Source organism: Sminthopsis crassicaudata, chromosome 1 (assembly GCF_048593235.1).
Source record: "Sminthopsis crassicaudata isolate SCR6 chromosome 1, ASM4859323v1, whole genome shotgun sequence".
Classification (NCBI taxonomy): Eukaryota; Metazoa; Chordata; class Mammalia; order Dasyuromorphia; family Dasyuridae; genus Sminthopsis; species Sminthopsis crassicaudata.
This window is the reverse complement of record NC_133617.1, coordinates 246,036,192-246,061,870: the sequence shown is the minus strand read 5'-3', so window position 1 is coordinate 246,061,870 and position 25,679 is coordinate 246,036,192. Positions and strand designations below refer to the sequence as shown.

The following is a 25,679-nucleotide window of genomic DNA, read 5'->3' as shown; positions in this document are numbered from 1 at the left end:
TAGAGAGATTGATGGAAGAGAGACAAAGACAGAGAAAACAATTCAATGGGATAAACTCTGGGAGGAGATTGGAAGATAAAGGATCAAAGACACAGGTTGAGATGTTTGTCTTGACAAAGAGAAGAACACCTTCTTTCTCAGAGATAAAAACCATGATGGACATAATTAGTGAAGGTTTAAGAGTTTTGCAATTCAAGGGAAGGAAGAAGAGGTATCTCACAGTAGATGCCTTCTTTTTTTATCAGGTAAGTAAAAGATAATTGAATCAACTGAAGAGTGATGGTGGGGATTTTGGGGAAATGTTGGGTCTTAAGGAGAAGGGAAAAGTTTTGCAAATACAGTTACTAGGAAGAATGAAATTTCAAGATAATTATGAAGAATAAAAGCTCTGCTATACATCAGTGAAATGTCAATTGATACTAGATAACATGAATTTATAGTTAAGATCTAGTGTAACTTCAACATTCAGTAACTTGGGGACATGAAACAAAAGATCTTTGTTAGAAGTAGTACATGTTTGAGGATGCCAGGGGATGAATTGCAATAGAACAAGGGGACAAGAGAGTCAGGGTGGAGGATAGCAAATAGTTGAACATCTGGTTAACCACAGAACAAAGACTGTGAAGATAAGAGTAGGGATGAATAAAGAAGAATGACTTCATGGGAGACTGTTGTGAGGATAAAGAAAATGTTAAGAAGAATTCAAGAGACAGGAAATACAAGAAATTATGATTAGAGAAGGGGATTTCACAGTTCAAAATCTAAAAAGCAGCAGAATGACAAATATGGAAATATATTTAGAAAAATTACATGTTTGACCTATATTAGATTGCTTGCTGTCTTGGGAAGACAGAGGGAGAAAATTTTGGAAGTCAAGGTTTTGCAAAGGTGAATGTTGAAAACTATCTTTGCATGTATTTGGAAAAATAAAATTATTTTAAAAATTTAAAAAATATATTTAAAAATAAAAATTTTAAAAAGCAGCAGAGTTAGGGGTAATGGTGAGAGCTAAAATACTATCATTTCCTTGAGTGACTGAGGTAAAGTGAAGATATAAGCCATGGGACTAGAGGCAGCTAGATGATCTAGTAAGACAATACTGAACTTGGAATCATGAAGACCTGAGTTCAAATCCTTCATTAAAAATAATACTTATCTATCTGGGGAACCTAGCAAATCAATTAATGTCTTTCAGACTCAGTTTCCTCATCTGTAAAATGATGACACATGATATCTCACAGGGATGTTGGGAGAATCATATGATATATATATATATATAGTATTTTGCAAACCTTAAAGCACTATATAAATGGCTGTTATTATTATTATTATTATTACTATTATTATTAGTAGTAGTATTTAAACAAGTCTGATGAGCTGGAAGGCCTAAGGGTTTGAGAGAATATCATTCTGTATATTGAAATCTCCAAATGTGAGAGAAGCAGTAGAGAGGTAATGTTTGATCTTATCACTGAACTAGAAAAAGTGAGGTAGAGCAGCCTATCAGTCTAAAGATCAACAATAACAAGAATCTGACCTGAATGATACTTAAAAATGGAAAGTAGGAGAATAAATTGAGTGATGGGGCAGAGTTTGTATGTGGAAATGGATGTAGAAAGCATGAAATATGCCTGTTGCATAGAGTACAGGAAGAATAAACTGGGCTGGACTGGACTGGATTGAATAAGAAAAGAAGAGAAAAGAAGAAAAAAAAGAAAAAAGTAAAGAAGAGAAGAGAAAAAAGGAAAAGGAGAGGAGAATCGAATAGAATAAAATAGAACAGAGAAACAAAATACAATAGAATGCAATGGTGATTTATTTGAAGACATTTTTTCATTGGTTTGGAAAAACTATTAATTGGTGCTTTCTGTAAAATCTCTGAAACATCTACATAAATAGATGTATAAAACAATCTAGATTTATATACGTGTAAAAACTTGTCTATGATAAAGTTTCTAGGACATGTGACAATAAAACCTGAAGTAAGTATAAAACCACACCTTGCTTCACAAAGCCTGCAAATGGGAATGCAATATTGTAGATCTAAAGCATTTATAACCAATGTAGATATGCTAAATTAAGTACAAGGGAGTTCACAACAGTACATAACCTGCTAAGGAAATTATATAACATTATATCACTATGACTTATAAACTATGTCAATTATCTTTCTTCTATTGTAGAAAGGACCATGAAACTTACAATAAATTTATCCTGTAAATAAAACTGTCTACATAAAAAAAAGTAAGTTGAGATATAGTGTTTCTAGAGACTACAGGCAATTTGTATCATATATATGTATATATGTATCAATAATATATTTAATCTGCTTCTACTCAAGCTAATTGACTAAAAAAAATCCCCCAAACCTAGGTAATGAATGTAGACTTTTGTTTATAAAGTATATCCAGTCCTCTCCTTGGGGGTTAATAAATGAAATACCTTCAAAAATATCAAATTTACAGAAAATACATACTAATTTCCCTATTTTATTCTTTACTTCTATCTCTTACAATAACTCTTTGCCTTCTCAACACAGTATAGTTTCTACTTTACAGAGCTAGAAAAAATAATAACAAAATTCATCTGAAAGAACAAAAGGTCAAGAATTTCAATGGAATCATTGAAAAATGCAAATGAAGGTGGCCTAGGTAAAATTATATTACAAAGCAACAGTCATCAAAACCATTTACTGGCTAAGAAATTGAATAATTGATTAATAAAAGAGGTTAGCTTCATAAGACACAATAGTCAATGACTACAGTAATCTAGTGTTTGATAAACCCAAAGATACCAGCTTTTGGGATAAGAACTCACTATCTGACAAATATTGCAGGGAAAATTGGAAAAGAGTATGGCAAAAACTAGACATTGACCAATACTTAACACCAAACATCAAGATAAGGTGGAAATGGGTTTATGATTTAGACGTAAAGAGTAATACTATAAGCAAATTAGAAGAACAAAGAATAGTTTATCTCTCAGATCTGTGGATAAAGAAGGAATTTTTGACCAAAGAAGAATTAGAGTACAGTATGAAATGCAAAATGAGTAATTTTGATTACATTAAATTTAAAAGTTTTTGTACAAACAAAACCAATGCAGACAAGATTAGAAAGGAATCAGAAAACTGGGGTAGGGGAAATCTTTACATCTAATAGTTCTGATAAAGGCCTCATTTAGAAAATATATAGAGAATTGACTCAAATTTATAAGAAGCCAAGTCATTCTCCAACTGACAAATGGTCAAAATATATGAGCAGACAGTTTTCAGATGAATAAATTAAAACTATTTCTAGTCATATGAAAAAATATTCTAAATCACTATGGATCAGAAAAATATAAAGTAAGATAACTCTGAAGTACCACTACAGACCTCTCAGATTAGCTAAGTTGACAGAAAAAGATAATGATAAATGATAACTGTGGGAAAACTGGGACACTAATACATTGTTGGTGGAATTGTGAACTGACTCAACCATTTTGGAGAGCAATTTGGAACTGTGTTCAAAGGGCTATCAAACTGTACATACCCTTTCACCCAGCAGTATCTCTACTGGGCCTGTATCTCAAAGAGAACATAAAAAAGAGAAAAGAACTTAACATGTGCAAAAATGTTTGTAGCAGTCCTTTTTGTTGTGGCAAGGAACTGGAATTTGAGTGAATACCCATCATTTGGGGAATGGCTGGATAAGTGTTGGCAAATGAACATTATGGAATATTATTGTTCTATAAAAAACAATTAGGAGGATGATTTCAGACTACCATGAACTGATGCTAAGCGAAATGAGCAGAGCCAGGAAATCATTGTTCATGACAACAAGAAGATTATATGATGATTGATTCTGAAGCATATGGCTCTTTTCAACAATGAGGTGATTCAGGCCAATTCCTATATATATATATATATATATATATATATATATATATATATATATATATATATTTTTTTTTTTTTTTTTTTTTTTTTTTGAGGCTCGGGTTAAGTGACTTGCCCAGGGTCACATAGCTAGGAAGTGTTAAGTATCTGAGACCAAATTTGAACTCCAGTCCTCCTGAATTCAAGGCTGGTGCTCTATCCATTGCCCCACCTAGCTGCCCCATTTTTACATATATTTTGAAAATAAAAAGCTATTTTTAAAAAGTGTAACTTTTTTGATATGTAACTGGTAGTTGTCATTTTTATTATAACCTTTTTTTTGACAGAACATATGCCTGGGTAATTTTTTACAACATTATCCCTTGCACTCACTTCTGTTCTGACTTTGCCCTTCCCTCTCTCCATCCCCTCCCTTAGATGGCAGGCAGATTTATATATGTTAAATATGCTATAGTATATCCTAGATACAATATATGTGAGCAGAACCATACAGTTCTCTTGTTGCACAAGAAGAATTGGATTCAGATTGGGAAGAAAAACAAAAATGCAAGTAGTCCATATTCATTTCCCAGTGTTCCTTCTCTGGGTGTAGCTGATTCTGTCCATCATTGACCAATTGGAACTGAATTAGATCTTCTCTTTGTCGAAGATATCCACTTCCATCAGAATACATCCTTATACAGTATTGTTTTTGAAGTGTATGATGATCTTCTGGTTCTGCTCATTTCACTCAGCATCAGTTCATGTAAATCTTTCCAAGCCTCTCTATATTCATCCTGCTGGTCATTTCTTACAGAACAATAATATTCCATAACATTCATATACTACAATTTATTCAGCCATTCTCCAATTGATGGACATCCATTCATTTTCCAGTTTCTAGCCACTACAAAAAGAGCTGCCACAAACATTTTGGCACATACAAGTCCCTGTCCCTTCTTTAGTATCTCTTTGGGATATAAGCCCAGTAGTAGCACTGCTGGATCAAAAGGTATACACAGTTTGATTACTTTTTGGGCATAATTCCAAAATGCTCTCCAGAATGGTTGGATTCAAAAACAATGTAATTTCTAGTGTAGTAGAACAATCAACATTATTGTAAAATAATTATTTAAAAATCTCAAAGGATGAGAATTGTTGTTATTATTGCTTGCCATAGGTATCACCACAGAGTTAGAAATAATGATAGTAGTAATGATACCTAAGCTACTAGTGCTACCTCCAAATCATTGCTTTGGGGTTGGCTAACCTATATTGTCTCTAGATTAGATAATTGGAATTCAGAAATATTTTGGCCTTTATATGGAATTAATCAAGAATTCTATTGGAAAAAAGTATTCTCTTTATACTTTATACTCTCTCTTATTCCAGTTTCAGAAATATCATTTAAGTATCTATTCATTATTTATTTAGGGCATCCAGAAAAAAGAAGATAAGATAGCCCAGCCTGTTCTTGTTTTGTGCTTATCAACAAATTCCTTCAAGCTCATTCCCAACAAAGTCTACTTAGGAAAATAAAAATTTCCCTTTTTTATCCTTCTATATAGTTTATATAAAATGGTTGTCCTTATAAGTATACTTAAGAAAAATTCAGCTGAGGGAGAAATATTTTAAGCTATTCTATCATTGTAGCCACAAATACTACCAAGCCTGATCTCTGTTCTGAGCTAAAGTTCCCAATCAGCAATTAGCTGATATAGCTAATACAGAAAGCATCTCAAACTCAAGTCATTTAAAACAACACTTCATTAATTTTTTCTTCCTAAACTTTTCTCTCTAATGTCCTTATTTCTGTTGAAAACACTACCATCCATCTAATTACCTAGATTTTTTACCTCATTCTCAATTCTTTATTCTCCCTGACTTCCCATAAGCAATCTAATATAATATAATCAAGACTACCTCAACAGCATCTCTCAAATTTATTCCCTTCTCTTTACTCATTTGCTCACCAACCAACATAAGACCCTAAACACTTTTCATCCTGATAATTGCAATAGCTTTCTAATAGGCTTCCTGTTTCCAATCTTTTCCATTTATCACAGAGACTGGTACATAGTAGGCACTTAATTTATGCTTGGTGACTTGACTTCTCTAAAGCACAGGGATAGTAATATAACTTCATTGGTCAAAAATATTCAGCAAGTCATTATTGTTATTCTCAGTCATGTTTAACTCTTTGGGACATCATTTGGGGTTTTGTTGGCAAAGATACTGGAGTGGTTTGGTTTTTTGACTCATTTTACATAAAGGGGAACTGAGGCAAACAGGGTTAATTGACTTGCCAGGGTCAAACAACTGGTACATATCTAAGGCCAGATTTGAACTCACTAAGGTGAGTTTTCCTTCTAGCTGCCCCAAGTCATAATTGTACCTAAAATAAAGTGAAAATCTCTCAGTATGGCATTTAATATCCTTTACATTGTGGCTCCAGTTTATCATTTTAAACTTATTTTACATATATCTATTCTCAATTATGCCTCTATTGTGAAAAAATAAACCTACTTATTCCCACCCCCCAACTTCAGAGATGTTCTGGAGCCAGACTGAATCAGCTCATAAGAATCAGTGGTTAAAAATTTCAGTTAAAATTAGCAGATCCTATATAATCAAGGGCTTGATTTATTTTTTTCTTGATTGTCTAAGCTTAAGAAAATGATGGAGACAATGTTAATAAGTAAAACTAAACTTAAAACTATGTTTTTGGAACTTTTTGGAGAGTCAGTTGTTAAATAGTTACTAGTACAACATTGAAAAACCTATATGCCTTTTCCAATTTCCATTATTATATGCTTTGAATGCACTATTCACCCTATCAACATCATCTCTACTTCTTAGAATTCTTAAAGAATGAACTCAGGTGCTGCTTCTTACAGAAAATATTTTACTTAATCCATTGGTTATTAGCTTTTTTCCCTCTTCAAATTATGTTGCATTTATTTAACTGTTTAAAAATTGAATCCACTCAAAGTAGATGTAAGCTTCTTTTTAAAAATATTTATTTTAAATATATATTGATTTATGAATCATGTTGAGTGAGAAAAATCAGAACAAAAAGGAAAAACCATGAGAGAGGAAAAAAAAAAACAGAAAAAAGAAGTGAACAGAGCTTGTGTTTATTTACATTCATTCTCTATAGTTCTTTTTCTGGATGCAGATGGCATTTTCTGTCCAAAGTCTATTGGGATTCCTTTGGATCACTAAAACACTGAGAAGATAGTTGATTATTGCATATTCTTGCTGTTATTGTGTACAATGTGTTTCTGGTTCTGCTTGTTTCATTCAGCATCAATTCATGTTAATCTTTCCAGGCCTTTCTAAAATCAGCTAGTTAATCATTTTTATAGAACAATAATATTCCATTACCTTCATATACCACAGCTTATTCAACCATTCCCCAATTGATAGACATCTACTCACTTTACAATCCTTTATAACCACAAAAAGAGCTGTTACAAACATTTTTGCACATATGGGTTCTTTTCCCTCCTTTATTGTTTCCTTGGGATACAGACCCAGTAATAGAACTGTTGGGGTCAAAGGGTATGGGCATAGTTCCATATTGCTCTCCAGAATGATTGGATCAGTTCACAATTCCACCAACAACATGTTAATATTCCAGTTTTGCCATATCCCCTCCAACATTTATCATTATCTTTTCCTGTCATCTTGGCCAATCTGGTAAGTGTGAGGGGGTACCTCAGAATTTTAATTTGCATTTTCTCTAATCAGTAGTGATTTAGAGCATTTTTTCATTAGATATAAATTTCTTGAGGGCAACAACTATTTGTTTTGTTTCGTCTAAATCCCTAACACTTGACTCATAGAAGAAAATAAATGCTTGCTGTATTTAAAACAAATCTTGTGATTGATATTTCTCCTCACTGGGCTCGTTCCTTTTCTTTTAAATCACAGTACTTTTTTCACTTCTCTTAAACTCATAATTTCTCTTGGAATGAATATAAGGATGGTTAATGATCTCTTTTAAGACAAAGATTCTCAGGCCTAGGATGATTTACAATTAAGATTTCTCCAAAACTTCCTTGCTTGAATATATTATTTTCTTTTGAGAAACAATATGATTGTTGGCAAGAATGAACCTTGATTTTTTTTACCATTTCCCCATACCTGCACCATGATTCTTCTCTTTGTGAGGGAGCTCTCCATCAAGATACTCCATCAAGATATAGTTAGTCTGATACAATTAATCACTAGTAGAATGTTTAAAGACAGATATTCCTCTAAGGATTAATGAATGAAGGGAACTCAGAAATTTTCAAAATTCATGGAAATTTAAGTATGAGTATTTTTTCTTCTCTATGATTCTACTTAAGAATTACTTTCCACTGCTTTCTAAACAGTTTCAAACTCCTCCAAACTCTCTATCATAGGCACATAGAATTTCTGTGCCAGTAACAGAGTTAACTGGAAGAAGAAGCAAAGATGGAATCTGAGAAGAAAACTAAGTTAAAATTTTAAGTAATCTGACTTGACCACAGAGACCACAAATGCTTTATTATAAAATAATAAGCATCTATTAAGTAATTACTATGCCAGACATTGTACTAAGCACCAGAGATTAAAACAAAAGCTTAAATAGCCCTCAAGAGGTAGCTTAATAATGGGGGAGACAACATGCCAACCACTGTGCACATCTATAGAGCAAATTGTAAGTAACTGCAGAGGAAAAGCACACAAAGAGTCACTAGCATGGATGGTGGGGTGGGGGACGGGTGATTGTTCATAGGAAAAACTCTTTTGAGAAGTTAGGATTTGTGATGAATCTTAAAGGAGATCAGAGAAGTCAGGAGGAAGAGATGAGGTTGGAGGTCATTCTAGGCCTGGGAGAAGGTCAGTGAAACAACTTGGAGGGGGACTTATGTTCTGTGCCAGAAACAGTTTGAAAGCCAATGTTGCTAGATCATAGAATTTATAGATGGGAATAAAATATGAAAAAATTGAAAAAAAAAAGTAGTAATGGGCTAGATTGTAAAGGGCTTTAAAATCTAGTTTAAAAACCAGAAGTCAAAAGAACATCCTTTTAATTTATTAAGTGGGAGAAGTGAAATATAACTATAGGAAGATCGCTTTGCTTTAGAGGAATAAAATTAAATGAGTAGTGAGTTGAGGTAGGGACACCCAAAAGAAGTAACTCAGGGGGTGAGTCCTTTCTCAGGGTAATAGCAGTGAAAGATAAAGAAGAGGATTTATATGAAAAATATTATGAAAACAGAAACAATAGCCCTTAGATTTGGTATGTGGGATGAATCAGAGTGAATCATTGAGAATGACACTTAGATTTCAAGTTTGAGTGATGGAAGGTTGGTAATATCCTCAGAAATAAGTAAATAAAGAATATTGGAGGGTTTAAAGGGAATGTTGAGTTCAAAATGTCTGTAGAACATCCAGTTCATATTTTATTTTATTTATTCTAGTTCATATCTATAAGGCAGTTGGAGATATGAGAATAGATAGAGGTCAGAAGAGAAGTTGGGGATGAAAAAAATAGATTTAAGAAACATTGGCATAGCAAGTATAATTGAATCCATGGGAGATGAAGACATCACTAATTGAAGCATCATAGAGAAGAAAAGAAGTCCCAGCATAGAATTTTAGTTAGTGACATTAGTTAGTGACTTCTAAGTGGGATTAAAGAGTGAATAGATTGGTAAAAAGAAAACCAGGAAAGATAATTATCACAGCAAACTATAACAGAGAAAATATTAAAGAAAAGAGAGTGATTTAGTGTGTCAATCTTTTCAGAAAGATCAAGAAGTATGAGGATTGAGAAAAGGTTCAGAGTCTTCTAAAATCCTCCATGTCATTTTTTATAAGGCTATTATCTAAGTACAACTTCCTCATTTGTATTTAGTTGAAATTTTGTGTATTTTGTGTGGCACTTGAAAATTTATCCTTATTAAATGCCACATTATTAAAGCAACCAATCATTCTAGCCATTTAAAAATATTTTCTTGAGTATTCTGCCTGGAACTCTCCTTTTCTCTTACCATATTCTATTGTACATCTTTCTCATCTGTTTAGATTCTGTATATCACCTGCTCTCTAATGAGTTATTGTTATTTTTAAATTACAGATACAGATCATTTTAGCTTTTTGAGAAATATTTGAGATATCAAAGTTATCCAACATGTTTATTATCCCTTACTTTCGTGTCATTCTCAGTCTTGTTAAACATTTCATCTATGCCTTCATCCAAGTTATTGCAAAAAATATTGAAATATTTTTGGGCAAGCATACTGACTGAATTTGAGCAGATATAATCCCTCAATGCTCCCAAGCATCATTCTGCATTAGTGGAGGGAGTTTTCTCATTGAGAATTCATTTAAAAACAGTGAAATTATAGGATCAGACCTCTCTCCCTTCAAAATGTCAGAGATGATGATATTGATGTTGATATTGATAATGATGGTAGTCATTTGCTTTTAATGTTTATATAGTTTCTATTCTGGTAACCAGTTCCTGTTTATTGGTGAAAATCAGGTCTATAATAGCAGTTGCTCATCAGTTCTTTTGCCTTTTGAAGAATAAAATAGTCATTAGGAGAAAAAAGTAATTTGTCAACTGTTCTGCTTTAGCAGAAAGAGCTTTGATAGATGTCACTGTGACTTAAGAACTCCATCACACTGTAATTAAACTCCTAAGACTACCAAAATATGAATCTCTAGTCATAACATGGCCACTAAAATTCTATTAATTGTCTTAAATGTTTTCAGAATTTGATAGTAAATGTTTGGATATTTTTAATGCATTATAAGATAGTCACTGACAGACACACTCTAAAAACTTTGATTCATTAATTATAATAAAAAATAATTAGTACCAACATGATGAAACCTAAATTTATATGGCCAGAATGCTATTGATCCCATCAGATTAAACTTCAATTCGCTATCCACACTGTGACTATGTTGTTCTACTACTTAGACAGTCTTTCCCTTTCAACTCCACCCATTTCTAAATTCCACTTATTCTATGAGTTCTGCTTCAAGTCTATTCTCATTTATGAAGTACCCAAACCACATTTCCTTCTCTAAGACTTCATTTCTGTCACTATTATCTGTATTCTCTTAGTCTTTCAAGCTAGAATTCCTGACATCACCATTAAAACTTTAAAAAATCTGTCCAGCATCACCTCTATATTTCTAAGCTTCATTTCGCCCCTAAATTTCTTTTGGTTTTGCCATTCTTTTTTTTTTTTTTTTTTTTTTTTTCTGTCAACACTTTAACCAATGCTTCTATTACCTCTTACCTGGATTTCTGCAGCAGCCTCTTATCTGATCTTGACTCTAGTCTGTCTCCATGCCACATTATCCCACTAATTTATTATGTACTAGCATGCCTAAAACTCACCTGTACCCATGATGATACCTATTGACCTAATACTCATTCCAATATTTCCCTATTACAAATAATCCATTATTTTAATAATTTAGGTGCCCCTTTCTACTCAGTAAACTTTAGTAGCTCCCTATTGCCCCAGTGTAAAAAAACATCTGTTTATTGTTCAAAATTTTTCATAATATAGCTTCCCTTACATTTCCAGTATTCTTATGCTTTATTTACCAACACATACTCCTTGATTTAGTGACATTGGCCTACTTGCTATTCCACAAATACACTTTATCTCTTGGCTCTGGATATTTTCTCTGGTTGTTCCCTATATTTGGAAAGCTCTCCATTCTCATCTCCACCTCTCAATATTCCCAGTTTTCTTCAAATCCCAATTAAAATTAATACTCCATAGGAACCTTCTTCTAATCCCTTAATTTAGTATTTTTCTTTTATTATTTCCTATTTACTTTATATATAGACTGTTCATTTTTTTATTTGTTATTTCCCCCATTATATTGTTAACTCTTTAAAGGCAAAGATTATTTTTAGTCTGTTTTTGTATCTGCACGATTTAGCACAGTGCTTGGTTCATAGTAGGAGCTTAATAAATGTTAATTGACTCACTGTCTTCCAGGTATAACAATTCTTGAAGATCATTTATTGAGATTTGCAAGGGTTGAAATGCACATCAGCACATTGACAAAGTGACAATTCCTTAATGTTTAAGTAATTACAACATGCATAAAATAAGTGATATAAAATGTATCTTTCAATAAATTTATATGATCAAGATGGGCTAGTCATGTAGCAAGTATAGACATAATGTCTGAGTGCTACACTTGAATATAAATAGACATATTAAAAAACATCTCTAGAGACCTGAGTGGCTCCTCTAAGAAAGAATTATGGAAAAACAAACAATTATACAGGATGAGAAGTCAAAGATGGGGGATAATCTGAACAGTGGACAGGGTAGTCATAGCTATAAGATCATAAATTAGAATGTAAGTATAACACACAGAAAGGTGTTTTCTATCTTAATAATTACTTAGGTTTCAATTTCCTGTTAGCCATCTTTGTTCTATACTTTATGATCCAGTGAGCATTCTTTTTGGCATTGAAAATAAAAGTTTAGAAGTTGGCTTCTCTTTCTTATTTGTTATTATTGTTCCATCCCAAACAACAGGTCTTTAATATTCTTAATTTTTCTAAATCAACTTAAAAACAACAACTTCCAAATCCCTTTTGTTATTCTGAATTCACTATTACAGTGCTTTTAACTTTATATTCCCAATATTATCCTTTTGGGATCATGCTACACATATTTATCCATTATCACGAGCCCTTTATTTCATATTTCATACTTGACATTTTAAATGTAAAATAGTTGATCAGCTCACTGTTTATCTGCATTATTTTCTAAATACCTCCCTTTATTTTCCTTATTGGAATTATTTGGATATGAACTCTCTGAGTTTAATTTCTGAGTGCATTCTGATTGTCTTTGGTAGACTTTTACTATAGGAGTTTTTTTGATATGAAATAATAGAATTCTTTCAATGAACATTTTAAATCTGGTCTCTCCGAATCTAGAATATGTGTCAAATATTGCTGGATTTTTCTCTCCTGATTTTTTTGTAAGCTCTAAAATTTCAAAGTTACTTACTTTTAATGTCTTGTCTATTATTATCCTTTAGTAACCCAGTTCCTCCTAGTTGATCAGAAAAGTATCCTCTTTCATTATGTCCTCTATTTTAAAAGCTGACTAGAATTTGTTACCTCTTTTACTCTGGGCAGAAAAAAATTTCTTTTAGATATCCAGATAAATAAAAATTTGCCATCTTTATTATCTCATACATCTGTAGCCAGTCTATGGTTACATTGTGATTAGGAGGCATCATTGTATACTGGAATGATTGTTGTATCTAAACTCAAAAAAGATGAGTTTAGAATTCTGTCCATAACATTTAATTTCTACCTGGCCATACAATATTTAATTCTTAGTACAGTTTCAGTTTCTATAAAAATAAGATAATACCTGCAGTAATCTGTTATAAGATTCTTATGTAGATCAATGAAATGATATATGTAAAATATAATATAAATGTAAGCTATGATTCAGTCTCTTTCTGTCAAAGCTCTCTACTGTATACATATTTCTTTTTTCCCTTCTAGTTGTCTTTTCCTCAATTGTTCTCTAACATACTTCCACTTTCACATTTTTAGATTTTCTTATATGTAACTATATTTTCTTTTTTTTTCCTTTTTTATAGTTTTTATTTACCAGATATATGCATGGGTAATTTTTACAGCATTGACAGTTGCTAAACCTTTTGTTCTAATTTTTTCCCTCCTTTCCCGCCTCCCCCCCCCCAGATGGCAGATTGACCAATACATGTTAAATATGTTAAAGTATAAATTAAATATAATATATGTATATTGTATATGTATACATATATATGTATACATATATATGTATATATGTCCAAACAATTGTTTTGCTGTACAAAAAGAATCAGACTTTGAAATAGTGTACAATTAGCTTGTGAAGGAAATAAAAAATGCAGGCGGACAAAAATAAAGGAATTGGGAATTCTATGTAGTGGTTCATAGTCATCTCCCAGAGCTCTTTCGCTGGGTGTAGCTGGTTCAGTTTATTACTGCTCTATTGGAATTTATTTGGTTCATCTCATTGTTGAAGATGGCCACATCCATCAGAATTGATCATCATATAGTATTGTTGTTGAAGTTCTTGGTCCTGCATATTTCACTCAGCATCAGTTCATGTAAGTCTCTCCAGGCCTTTCTGAAATCATCTTGTTGGTCATTTCTTACAGAACAATAACATTCCATAATATTCATATACCACAATTTATTCAGCCATTCTCCAATTGATGGGCATCCATGTATTTTCCAGTTTCTGGCCACTACAAAGAGGGCTGCCACAAACATTCTTGCACATACAGGTCCCTTTCCCTTCTTTAAGATATCTTTGGGATATAAGCCCAGTAGTAACACTTCTGGATCAAAGGGTATGCACAGTTTAAAAACTTTTTGAGCATAGTTCCAAATCACTCTCCAAAATGGCTGGATATATTCATAATTACACCAACATTGTATCAGTGTAACTATATTTTCTTAATATAATTTGCTACTCTATTCTTCCTTTTTCTCTATGTTGTTCTTTTGAATGAGACATGTCCTTTCACATTTATTTTCCAGTCATGAATGCTATACCACCAAGCTTTAGTGACAAAGACAAGATTACATTCTTTATTGCTTCCTGACTTATGATTTTAACCTGAGTATATTTTTTCTCCTGATTACTTGAATATCCTTCAAACCCAACACTCAAAGTATATGGAATTGTAGTGATTTTTTCCCTGCCTATATACATAAACATAGACACTATCTGGGAGGAGGCATACCTGACACTAAGTTCCAATTCAGGAAGTGAAGTTGGAAAAATGAATAAAGCATTGGTAATAAAAAAAATATTGTAGATTCAGTGATGATCAAGACAAACATAGTAGGAGAGAAAATTTTGCATAATTTATATGCAAAGCCTCAAAAAAAAATCACAAATTTGCTATAACTTCTCCTAGAATTACTGAACCAATTGCACAAAAATTAATCATGATTGTTTAAATGAAGTAAGAACTCTAAAAGAAAGAATAGGGAAGAAAATAAGGAAGAATTCTAAAAGAAAATAAGAGAACTAAACTGGAGTAGTAGACTCAATGAAAATTAGATTGGAACAGAAACCAATTAAAAGATGCTAAAAAGAGAAGTGAAAAAACTGAAAACATAGCAGAAAATAGAAGTAAATAGAAGAAAATATGTCTTCCATCAAAACCAATTGTCTTGCAAAATAAGTTGAGATAATCTATGAATCATTATAATACCTAAAAACTTCTATCATTAAAAAAGATTGAGACAAAAAACAAACAAACAAACAAACAAACAAACAAAAAACAAACTGGGCAAACTAGAAAACAGTTTTAAATTTTTTTAGATTTATCAAGCCAGGGATAACAGATATTTTTGGTTCCATATGTAATCTTTTTTTCCCCCTGTTCTGCTTTGTACTTATAAATGTTTCTGTTGGTTTTTATCAAATTTATAATAAAAGGGAGGGAGAACTTAAAAGGATAAAGCAGAAAGGACTGATGAAGTAAAAATCCCCACATGATAAAAATCAAAGATCCATTCAAATTTCTTTAGAGAGAAAGCAGTAATATAGTGTGCAAATTAAGTACTTCTTATTTATACTGTTTTCCTAATTAGATTATAAAGAACTTGAAGACAAGGACCATGGTCATATTCTTCTTCTTATGTCTCACAATGTCTATGCAATAAATCATTGCTGATTTCTCCAGAAGAGCATTTGACAATTTGAAACAATTCTTTCTCTTATATCAGCTTTCCATTTCTGAGATGAAGAATAGATAGATGTTGCTGAGTTCAAACAAGTGTTTAATATCAGGAAGTCAATGTTTTGCATCAATGTTCTATATCAGAGACTCGACTTAATGAGATCTTTTATTTTATTTCCCACTAACAGGGTTCTAAGTGGTATAATCAAAGAGAAGACTGGATTAAATATCAGGACACTTGGGTTCTAGATTGAGTATTGATGTATAACATGACTATATCTTTTAACTTTTGTAGGCTTTCATTTCCTTATACTGAAGTGGTTTTATCAAATTGCTTATATTCCTTCCAGTGCTAAAATGTTATGATTTGAAAACAATGGAGTGTTTTTAGAGTTCTTTACCATTTTATAAGAAACTCTATCAAGCAATGTTCAAGAAAAATAATTCTTCTATAGGAAAAAAAAATAAAAAGCTGAAGAAAACAGAGGATACTCCCAGTTTCTACCTGATCATTCTTAATACAGACTAATGATTTAATGATTTTTTAGATTCCCTCAGACTTTTAGGCTAAAATCTTATGCAGCATCCTAAATGGAAGGGAAGAATGTTGGAGACTAAACATAAAGCTAAACTGCTTCAGCCTAGACGACTTCTTCTCTTCCTGAACAACAATATGTATATGACAAGGCAACACCTAAATGCTTTAGATGAAGAGATAACAGACTGGTGAGAAGGTGATTGCACATCTGTTTATGTCCCTTGATTTGCCAATGGCAATGGGAAGTGGGGGAAGGGTGCAAGAAAGAATAATTTTAACTTGACTTCCCTGCATGATCCATGGCTCTTTGCCTGGGGCAGAGCAGGTTAATAAGGCCAAGGAGGAGGAGAAGGGGTGGGAGAAGGGATGGGTAATAACTGGCAAGGGACTTCATACCATCAATCTGGGGGGGTAAGGAGGAGGAGAGAGGGCTGAAGACCAAGGGAGTTCCCTTCTGCTTCTTGTCTATGTAGCAAGTAGCAGAAGTTTTGAAAGGTGCTGCAAGGAGGAGCCATTTGCTGGTTTTTGGGGTGTTTTGGTACCCCACCCACTACACTTGAGGGAAAACCCCTTAGCGATAGGGGGTAGACAGATTTGGGAGGGGAAAGAAAGAGAAGAAGAGAAAAGAAAAGTCATCCTCCTGCTCCTCCTCCTTCTGTCCTTCCTCACTTCTCTCCTGACTTTCAGCTGGTGCAGAGGAGGCAGCATATTCCTCCAGCCAGGGCCCTGCAGCTGGGGTACCTGCTTACCCTAATTCATCTTGCTGCTGCCTTCCCTGACCATTGGGAACGCTTCTGATGGCACCAACTCCTGGCAGCACCCTGAGGAGCATCCTCTGCAGGCATCTCTTCTCTCTCCTGGTGAGTAAGAGTCAAGGGATTAGCGAGAGCAGTCAAGCGCGTTAGCAGCCTCTTCCTGTCCTCAGTCCTGCAGTCCTGGAGGGTGTGAAGGCAGAGGGAGGGGGAATGATGGACTATGGGGATTAATGTAGGGAGGTCGCTCCTTTGGAGCCCTGAAAAAGGGGATGAGGGAGGCGGGACGCCCATTTAATCGGTTTCCAAGACATCCTGCTCCAGGGAAATTCCTTGCTCTCCTACCAGCAGAGTGATTTTTTTCTCTAGAAAAGTGAGTGCAATACAATCATTCGGCAGGCACGCGACCCAGTAGCATGAGCTGCTGTCAAACTGTAAAACTATTTGGGGATTGGAAGAGGCTGTTTTGACTACTGATTATCTAAGGAATCTTGGGGACGGAATGCGTGCGCTCAGACAATTCAGCAGAAAAAGTGCAGAAATGGGCAGCTGAGGCTTCTCCACCAAGGACAGGGCTAAATAAATTTTTTTGTATAATGGACTTTGATAGTCTTGTGAAGTCTGTGGGCACCTTTTAAGAATAATGTTTTTAAATGCACAAGATATGGAGGAAGTAAACTATATTATTAAAAAGTTATGATTCTAGTTTTTAAAGTTTATGAGTTCCAAATTAAGAGCCCCTGTTTTTAAAGTTTATGAGTTCCAAGATTAAGAGCCCCTGTTCTGTGTATATATGTGCTCATTCTTTTTAAAAGGTGCTGCATCTCTCTCCCACTATATTGAATTCTTTCCTTTATTTTTTTTATTTATTTTTTATGGGGCTGTTCTTTCATAATCACTAATCCACCAAAAAAAGCACAAGGCATGGGGGAATGGACTTGCTCGATAAAGTGTCTTCCTGCAAATACATTAATTTTACCCTTGTGGATGATTCAGTTGACACTTTAGCTCTAATGGTGGCCTAAAAGTGACCTCTGAACAGGAACATGACTGCTTGGGTGATGTCAAGAACAAGTAAAAGTGTTGGAGAATTCTCTTCCAAGAGGACTATACTCTATTTTGTCTTTATTTTTATTCTCTTTCCATATCCCTTTTATTTTCTACCTTACTGTCATCAATACAGTATAGGGATGCAAGGATTCTTATCTGTGACACACCTGTTTCACTACCTGACACTTGCTCCCTTCCCCTATATTTCTTGGCTCCTGCTTAAACTTGTAGGCATTAATAGTACATACTGATTTTTTTTTGTAATGCTTTATAGGAATGTCTAGGCAGAAAGAAAAGAGTAAGAGATTGAGAATGAATGCAACATCCATTTATGCACACTTATAAATACATAAAATGCTTGGAATTTAGCCAATTTTCTTAAAAAATTATTTATATAGATTCCCTCTCCCATATATCTAAGAATCAAGACCAGGATGACATTATTATGTGTTTAGAATACTATTTCTTAGAATCATAGGACTAAATTAATGCTAAGAAATCACTGTAGACTATTCCTTGACTTGAGGAAAGAAGACTTAAATACTTAAATAGATGGAAATATATCCTGTGTTTAAAGATATCCATAATGGGAGAAATACTAAATGTGGCTCTCCCCCCCCCTTTCTTCCTGGTTTGGGTAATTTCAGCTTCACTGGAGGGTTTTCACAAAATCTCAATGTAGTTTAATGTGTTCATGAGGTTTTATTCTTTCCTTCTAATCAAAATTAGCTCCAAGAAGAAAAAAGTAATTGCTGTAAAAATTGACAGGAATCTTTAACTTGACAAAAAGAATCACCCCAAAGAAATGTCTTTTCACTGAAGAATTATAAGAAAAATAACACATTATTCTTTGACATTCCAACTTAGCTATGAACATTTTTATATGACAAATTGCAAAGTGATCTTTGCAGAATAGTGAATACACAAACACACACCCAGAAACATGCACATAATACATATAAAGTAGTCTTCAAGGGAAAACAAATCAACAAAAGGCCAAATTAGAACTACATAATAATTAGCCCCTTAGTTTTTTTTTTATAATGACTTTTAGTAGTTACTGCATTAAATAAATCATAAAAAAATAGCCCTTCATTTCTTGAATTCTTCTCATTCATTGCTTTTCAACTCCTTAATTTGGGGTCAGAATAAGAATAAAACTCCTTTTTGTTAAACTCCAGTGAAACAGATTAAGTACTTATCCTATGCTAGAAATTAGGATGAAAGATGTGATTATTTTAACAAATTATTTGGTTATAAGCATGAAGAATTAAGGAATTAAGAAATGAATATTGAATGATTGAAAATTGAATTTTGCTTTCTCAAAGCTAATATTCTCCTTCCTTTTAATTAAAAAATTGGTAAGATCAGTTTTCCAAGCCTTTCAAAACAATTCATTCTTTTTTTTTTTTTTTTTTTTTTTTTTTTTTTTTCCCTGAGGCATTTGGGGTTAAGTGACTCAGGTTCAACACAGCTAGGAAGTGTTAAGTGTCTGAGGTCACATTTGAACTCAGGGCTTCCTGACTTCATGGCTGGTGCTCTATCCACTGCACCACCTAGCTGCCCCCAATGGAATTCATTCTTAAAAACTCAAACTGTGATTGTAGTAAGAAATTAACATTTCTTACAACATACAAGTAACATGAAAAAATGCTAGAATAATCATGTAATTCCCCTTAACAGATTTTTTTTTTCCTTTGTAGGTCCTGTGTTTCTTTTGTGATGCTTGTAAGAAAGTTGCTCTTAAAGTCCCTTCTCATCTTCCCGCTGACACACTTGTAGGCAGAGGTGAGAAAATGTCCAAAGTCCTCCAAAGTTGTAATTTTCTACATTTTGCTTAAGGCTTTTTAAAGATCTGGACTGAAAGCCAGGTAGTAACTGCACTCAGTAAAACTGGACCTATACCGATGGACAAACTTTCTGTCTTGTTGAAGTGGTTAGGGATATCTGAAATCCCAGAATAAGCTTCCTTTCTTTTCATATGAGAGAAAAGTAGGAACAGATCAAATTAATTCAGGTCTGCAAATCTTTAAAATACTTTTTATATGCAATTCACTGAGGTTAGCTCCAAATATGCAAAAAAAGAAATGAAACATTGTGCCTGCCCTCAAGGAGCTCATCTACTTCCAACATTCCTAAATTATGGTTCTCTCAATCACTAGATATTGATAGGAAATAACAATAATCCAAACTGCAACAACCACAATAAATTTTACTCACAGACCAACAAAACCAAATCCACCTTTGTGCCAGGTGATCTATTGTTCTTATCACAATAACCAATGTTTCTACTGGTTTATGAGGTACAACTACCTCATATCTTGAAGTTAAATTCATAGAATCATAAATTTATAATGGGAAGGGAATACAGAAGTCATGATATCCAAACTTTGAAATTATAGATGAGGAAACTGAGACCCAGAAAAGTTAGTTTACCCAACATCATAGAACAAATATATAGCAAACCCATAATTTGAACCCAGGTCCTCTGACTCCAAATCCAAAATTCTACTATTTTACCTCCTTTAAGCTCCTTATTGATCTCTATTCTTTATTCAGTCCACATTTATATGCATTCTCTCAAAATAAGCATATTATTATATAATTTTACTTATTTTAATAATAAAAGACTTATTTTGGTGTCCTATAGATTTAGCATATTAGGTGATATGCAATGACTCAATTAAGAATATTACAAGAAAGTTTTCAGTCTTTTAAAAAGAATACATTGCAGATTTCTTAATGATATTATGGAAAGTTATCATTTGTCATATTATTGAGGAAATGCATGTCATTTACTTTTGCATAATCAACTTTTCCTCATTTTTTCAATCAGACTTTCCAATCTAGTTGCTATAGAGCTAAAGCTACCAAAAATATCTCCCAAATTCTTAATAATGCTATACAATGGACTGACTTCATTTGAGTTTTGCACTATAGAGAGAGCTGGAGCTCCAGTTAGCAGATTTGGGCTGTTCATATCTTGATTGTGATTTCCTAGTTGGGTGACCTTGGACAAGTTTCAAGTTATCTGGGCCTTGATTTCTTTATTTGTAAAATTAGATTGGACTAGAAAACTTTAGATGTTTCTTCCCATTTGAAATATGAATCTGTAATCCTATGAATGTATAATATAGATTTTAAGATTCAAAGGATAAATGACATAAATACATATAAATCCCTATTTTTCATAAGAAAAATGAAATTGTACAAATATGAATTCTGTTTGAAAAAAGTGAAGATTGGTACTCCTTTTATGAAAACTTAGCATTTTGTAGACCTGGAGCTATATTTTTACTTCTCATATGGGAAGAAAATTATCTTATTGAAAGCAAAAAGTTTGTAAATACTTGAAAAATATCTTTTGTATGAAAGGTTGGAATCCAAATGAATATCTGAAAGAGATTTTGCTTGAAAAAGAAGATACATACAATTTAATGAGTATAGTCAATAAAAGTTGAAAGGAGAAAAATTATGTGCTCTTTTGGGAGAGAGGTAATTTTGTTTTTGTAAGCCTCACACAGAGTTTTGCACATAGTAGGTGCCATTTAATAAATGCTCATTATATTGCCTATAGAATCTCCAAATTCTATTTTTAAAAAAAATTCAACATTTTTATGAATAGATCTTTAGCATCAAGTAACTTAATATCAATTGTAGAAGAATGTGATCTGTCAAGTTAGAAACGGATTTTAAAGTCAGAAATAATTCTATATTTTATGTACTTATATTCATCTCCATTAGTCAAAACAAAACAAAAACCTGGGCTCCAGAAGGAAAAGACTGCTAAATATTTGTTGGCAGCATATTTTTTGATAATATAGCTAAAGTGAATTATATAGTAGGTTTAATTATCATGCAATTATGACACAAAATTAATACAAGATATTACTTCCTAATCTTTGCTGGCATTAGCCTAGTTATTAGTATTCTCATTGAAATTGCTGTATATGACCTTTGTATTTATTTACTTGTGTAACATTATGTTTCTTGAGTAGAATATAAATTTCTTATTGGCAGGACCTTCTTTCTTCTCCTTAATATTCTTGACTTGTAGCACAGAGTCTTGTAGATAGTAGGCATTTAGTAAATAGTAGTGAAATTGAGTTGAATTCAAGAGGCACTTATAACTCAAATATAATTAGGTTCATCTCTATCCTTATCATGCTGTAACAAGAAGTTGTCATTCCTGTAAAACATGTTCTCTTTCGGTTTGCATCTTTCAAATCTCTGTCAAATTTCTTCCATGTAGTTAATCTAGAGGAGTGTCTCAAATCGGCTGACCTCATCCATTCCAGTGATCCTGATTTCAGAGTTCTGGAAGATGGTTCAGTGTATACAACAAAGAACATTGGGTTGTCGTCTGAGAAAAGGACCTTTGCTATATTGCTCTCAGACTCTCAGAAAAAGAATCAAAAAAAGATAGAGATTGCATTGTTAACACCAGAAAAGCAGGTACAATAGATAAAAACTTGAAGCATTTCTGCTGACTTTGTCTATTTAAAACAAACATACCACACTTTGCTGTTTAGGTGAAAGTTAAATATGAATATTTTGATTTATCAAAAAAGTAATTAAGTAGTTAAAGCATAAAATGAAAAGGATTTACAATAAAAAAATTTTAAAGTGGTATACCTAGTTCATTTTAAATACAATAATGTAAATACAACACACACAAAAAAAATCTTTTAAAGCTTTACAGAAAGCTTTCTTTGTATTCCCAGAAGGGTAATATTTGAGAATCATTACCTTTATTTTAAAAATGTGGAAATTGTGGCTCTAAGAAATAATGTAATTTACCTATGATTGAATAATTAGTGAGTTTGTAAGTCAAAATTTGAACTCAGGTTTCCTGATTTCAAGTTTGTACTCTCTCAGCTATATCACATTGCATGATTTAATTTGTAAGAATTCAAATTACACACTTTTCAGAACATATTTGTATATATGTATACACATATGTGTGTGAAGCAGGGGTGGGGAACCTTTTATTTTGCCTAGGGCCATTTAGATATTTATAATATCAACAAGTCATACAAAATTATCAAAAATTCAAGCAGTTAGAGGTTGGGTTATAGCTAGCTTTTAGCTCATCATCACCTTTGGTTGCCTTGACAGTGTTAAACCAACCGATTTCAGCCTCAGGGCTGGACGTTATTCACCTCTGGAATTAAGGAAAGCATTCCTATAGTAAAAAGCTTTGGCATATGTATGTATATGTTAATACAGGGCATCCCTCAAACCCTAGGATACTTTTAAATCATTAAAACTTTTAAAACTCCTTGTGTATGTACACACACACACACACACACACACACACACACACACACACACACACCTGTGCTGTACCACTTCAAATTATAATGTTTTTTTTTGTCTCCCAATGAGTCATTTAATTTGTGGGTTTCCCACAGCTGTACAGAATTTTCTTTATGACTGACCAAATGAGTTTCTGATTCATCAAGTGCAGAGGTGACCCAGGGTGAGATCGGGGATGGACATAAGAACTTGGGCAAAGGTACAGAAATAGGAAGTGGGGAAAAATTGAAAGTCTCAGTTTGAGCTTTTCTCTATTTGTGTGCATATATGCATGTAATACAATATGTATCTCTTCTCAACTCAAACATATGATTATTTTATGCTATGTGATGGCCTCTTTAATTTCACTCTGAATTTATAATTGTGAAATTTTATTTTATATGTTTATAATCTATGATTTTTTTGCCTCCTACATGATTCAGAAACCCATGAAAAGACATGCAAAAGATAGAGCTCTTAAGAGAACCAAAAGAAGATGGGCTCCAATTCCATGTTCAATAATGGAAAACTCATTAGGTCCATTTCCACAACTAATTCAACAGGTAAAGGCTCTTAATGTTTTATTTTACTTGAAGCTGAATTATATAATATGACAAATATAATATATTATTGTAAAAGGAGTGAAAAAAGACATTATCGATATTAAATACTTATTACTTAGCATTATGCTATATTTATTGAGGGACACAAATTTTTAAAAAATCAAGTTACTTTCTCAAGGAGCTCATATTCTATTTGAGGGAGAAAACACATAAAAAAATTCATCCTGTAGATTGGATAGAAAGGCCTGCAAATCCTAAGGGTGTAGTGATGAAATGAGTGGTAAGGTCCAGGAGACCCAAAGTTGTATCAGTAGATTAGATGGCAGTCCCCAGGGTCTGGGATGTGTAGAGGCGGGAAGGATGATAAAGCCTGGAAAATCTTAGGAGGCAGTAGTACAGTAGATTCTAAGGTGATCTTAAAATGATTGTAAGATAACTTGATGATTATCTGTCTTAGCATAGGGACTAGAATTGGTGAGATAAACCTCAAAAGAATGAATGATTCAAGAAGTGAATATAGACATAGATAGCTTGGTACATGGCAGACAACTCTGTCTGGGTTTTGAAAAACTGGAAAGTACTGTGAGGTAGTGGAAGAAATAATAACCTGGGAGTCAGGTGATAGAGTTCAAAGTGGGCTCTACTCCTTTTATATGTAACCTTGGGGCAAACACTTAAATTCCCTTTGACATGAGTTTATATTATAAAATAAGGTGCAGAAGGCAAATAAGATTATGTTGACAGGTATCTTCTTGAAGCTTTAAGTTTCTAAAAATTATTCTGTGGTTCTTAGCTACACTATGTTTGGGAAAGATTGGAACTGGGTGAGAAAGCTTAAACAGGGAAGAAAGGAGTATGGTCAGAAAAAGCCCCAAATTCCAAGATATTTGGACATTTAGTATGTATTATGATCCTTGTTTTATATAATTATTTTTTTTCTTGTTAATTTTCTAGATCCAATCTGATTCTGCACAAAACTACACTATCTATTATTCAATAAGTGGACCTGGAATAGACAAGGAGCCCTTCAATTTGTTCTACATTGATAGAGACACAGGGGATATCTTTTGTACACGTGCTGTAGACCGTGAGACATATGATAGTTTTGAGGTACAATCTTGAATTGGTTACACTGAATTATTTACTGTTTCAGTACTTCAGTGCTTCACATTTAGAAATAGTAACATATAAAGACTTTTATTTATTATATTTTACTAAAAGTCAAATATTTGTTTTACTCCTTTAAATATATTTAGTGGGAAAATATCATCAAGTTGCTTATTATTGTAGGTGAAGAAAATAAGGGAGTAAGCATTTTCCTGTTTTGTAATCATTATTTAAGCACTTTTTGAAACTTTGAGCCTAGATCTGTATCAGTTTTCAAACACATTCAAAAAGATGCCTTATAATTGGTAAAAAATCCTAAGAAATATTTCCAAAAGACAAACTAAGCAGAATAATTTCATTTCTTTTGTTCATGTTAAGAGTTTCTAGCAGCAGTCATAAACTTTTTTAAAATAGATTTGATATTTCAATCATTTCATATAAAAAGAAGAGAGTAGAAGTTATGGTTTAATAACACTATCTGATCTGCAAACAACACATAGTTTTCATCACAACGTTTTTCTGAGGATAGAATGAGAAATATCCAAAAAGTTTCATAAATATCATTAAGTCATATCTTGCTTCAATATAATACCAAACCATAAACTGCTAGATATGATCCCTCTGCTTCTCCTACTTTTATATTTAGGGTGATACAAAGCACAGGAGAAATATAAGCAATTCTAATTGGGTTTGAATATTTATCTATAAACAATTAAAGTCCCCTAATTGTGTGTCATTGGAAGAAGAGACCCAATAGTAAA

General features: G+C 32.9%; 1 protein-coding gene across 2 annotated transcripts in view; it reads left to right on the top strand.

Annotated features, from left to right (window-relative positions):
* The first annotated feature begins 16,569 nt into the window (after window positions 1-16,569).
* DSC1 (desmocollin 1) overlaps window positions 16,570-25,679 on the top strand; it is a 36,928-nt gene continuing 27,818 nt past the window's right edge. For both annotated transcript variants that reach the window (XM_074277121.1, XM_074277131.1), the window contains exons 1-5: window positions 16,570-17,008; window positions 19,654-19,738; window positions 22,203-22,405; window positions 23,692-23,811; window positions 24,766-24,921. In XM_074277121.1, coding sequence (XP_074133222.1) covers window positions 16,946-17,008; window positions 19,654-19,738; window positions 22,203-22,405; window positions 23,692-23,811; window positions 24,766-24,921 — 627 coding nt within the window. In that variant the 5' untranslated portion in view covers window positions 16,570-16,945. The remainder of the gene's footprint in view (window positions 17,009-19,653; window positions 19,739-22,202; window positions 22,406-23,691; window positions 23,812-24,765; window positions 24,922-25,679) is intronic.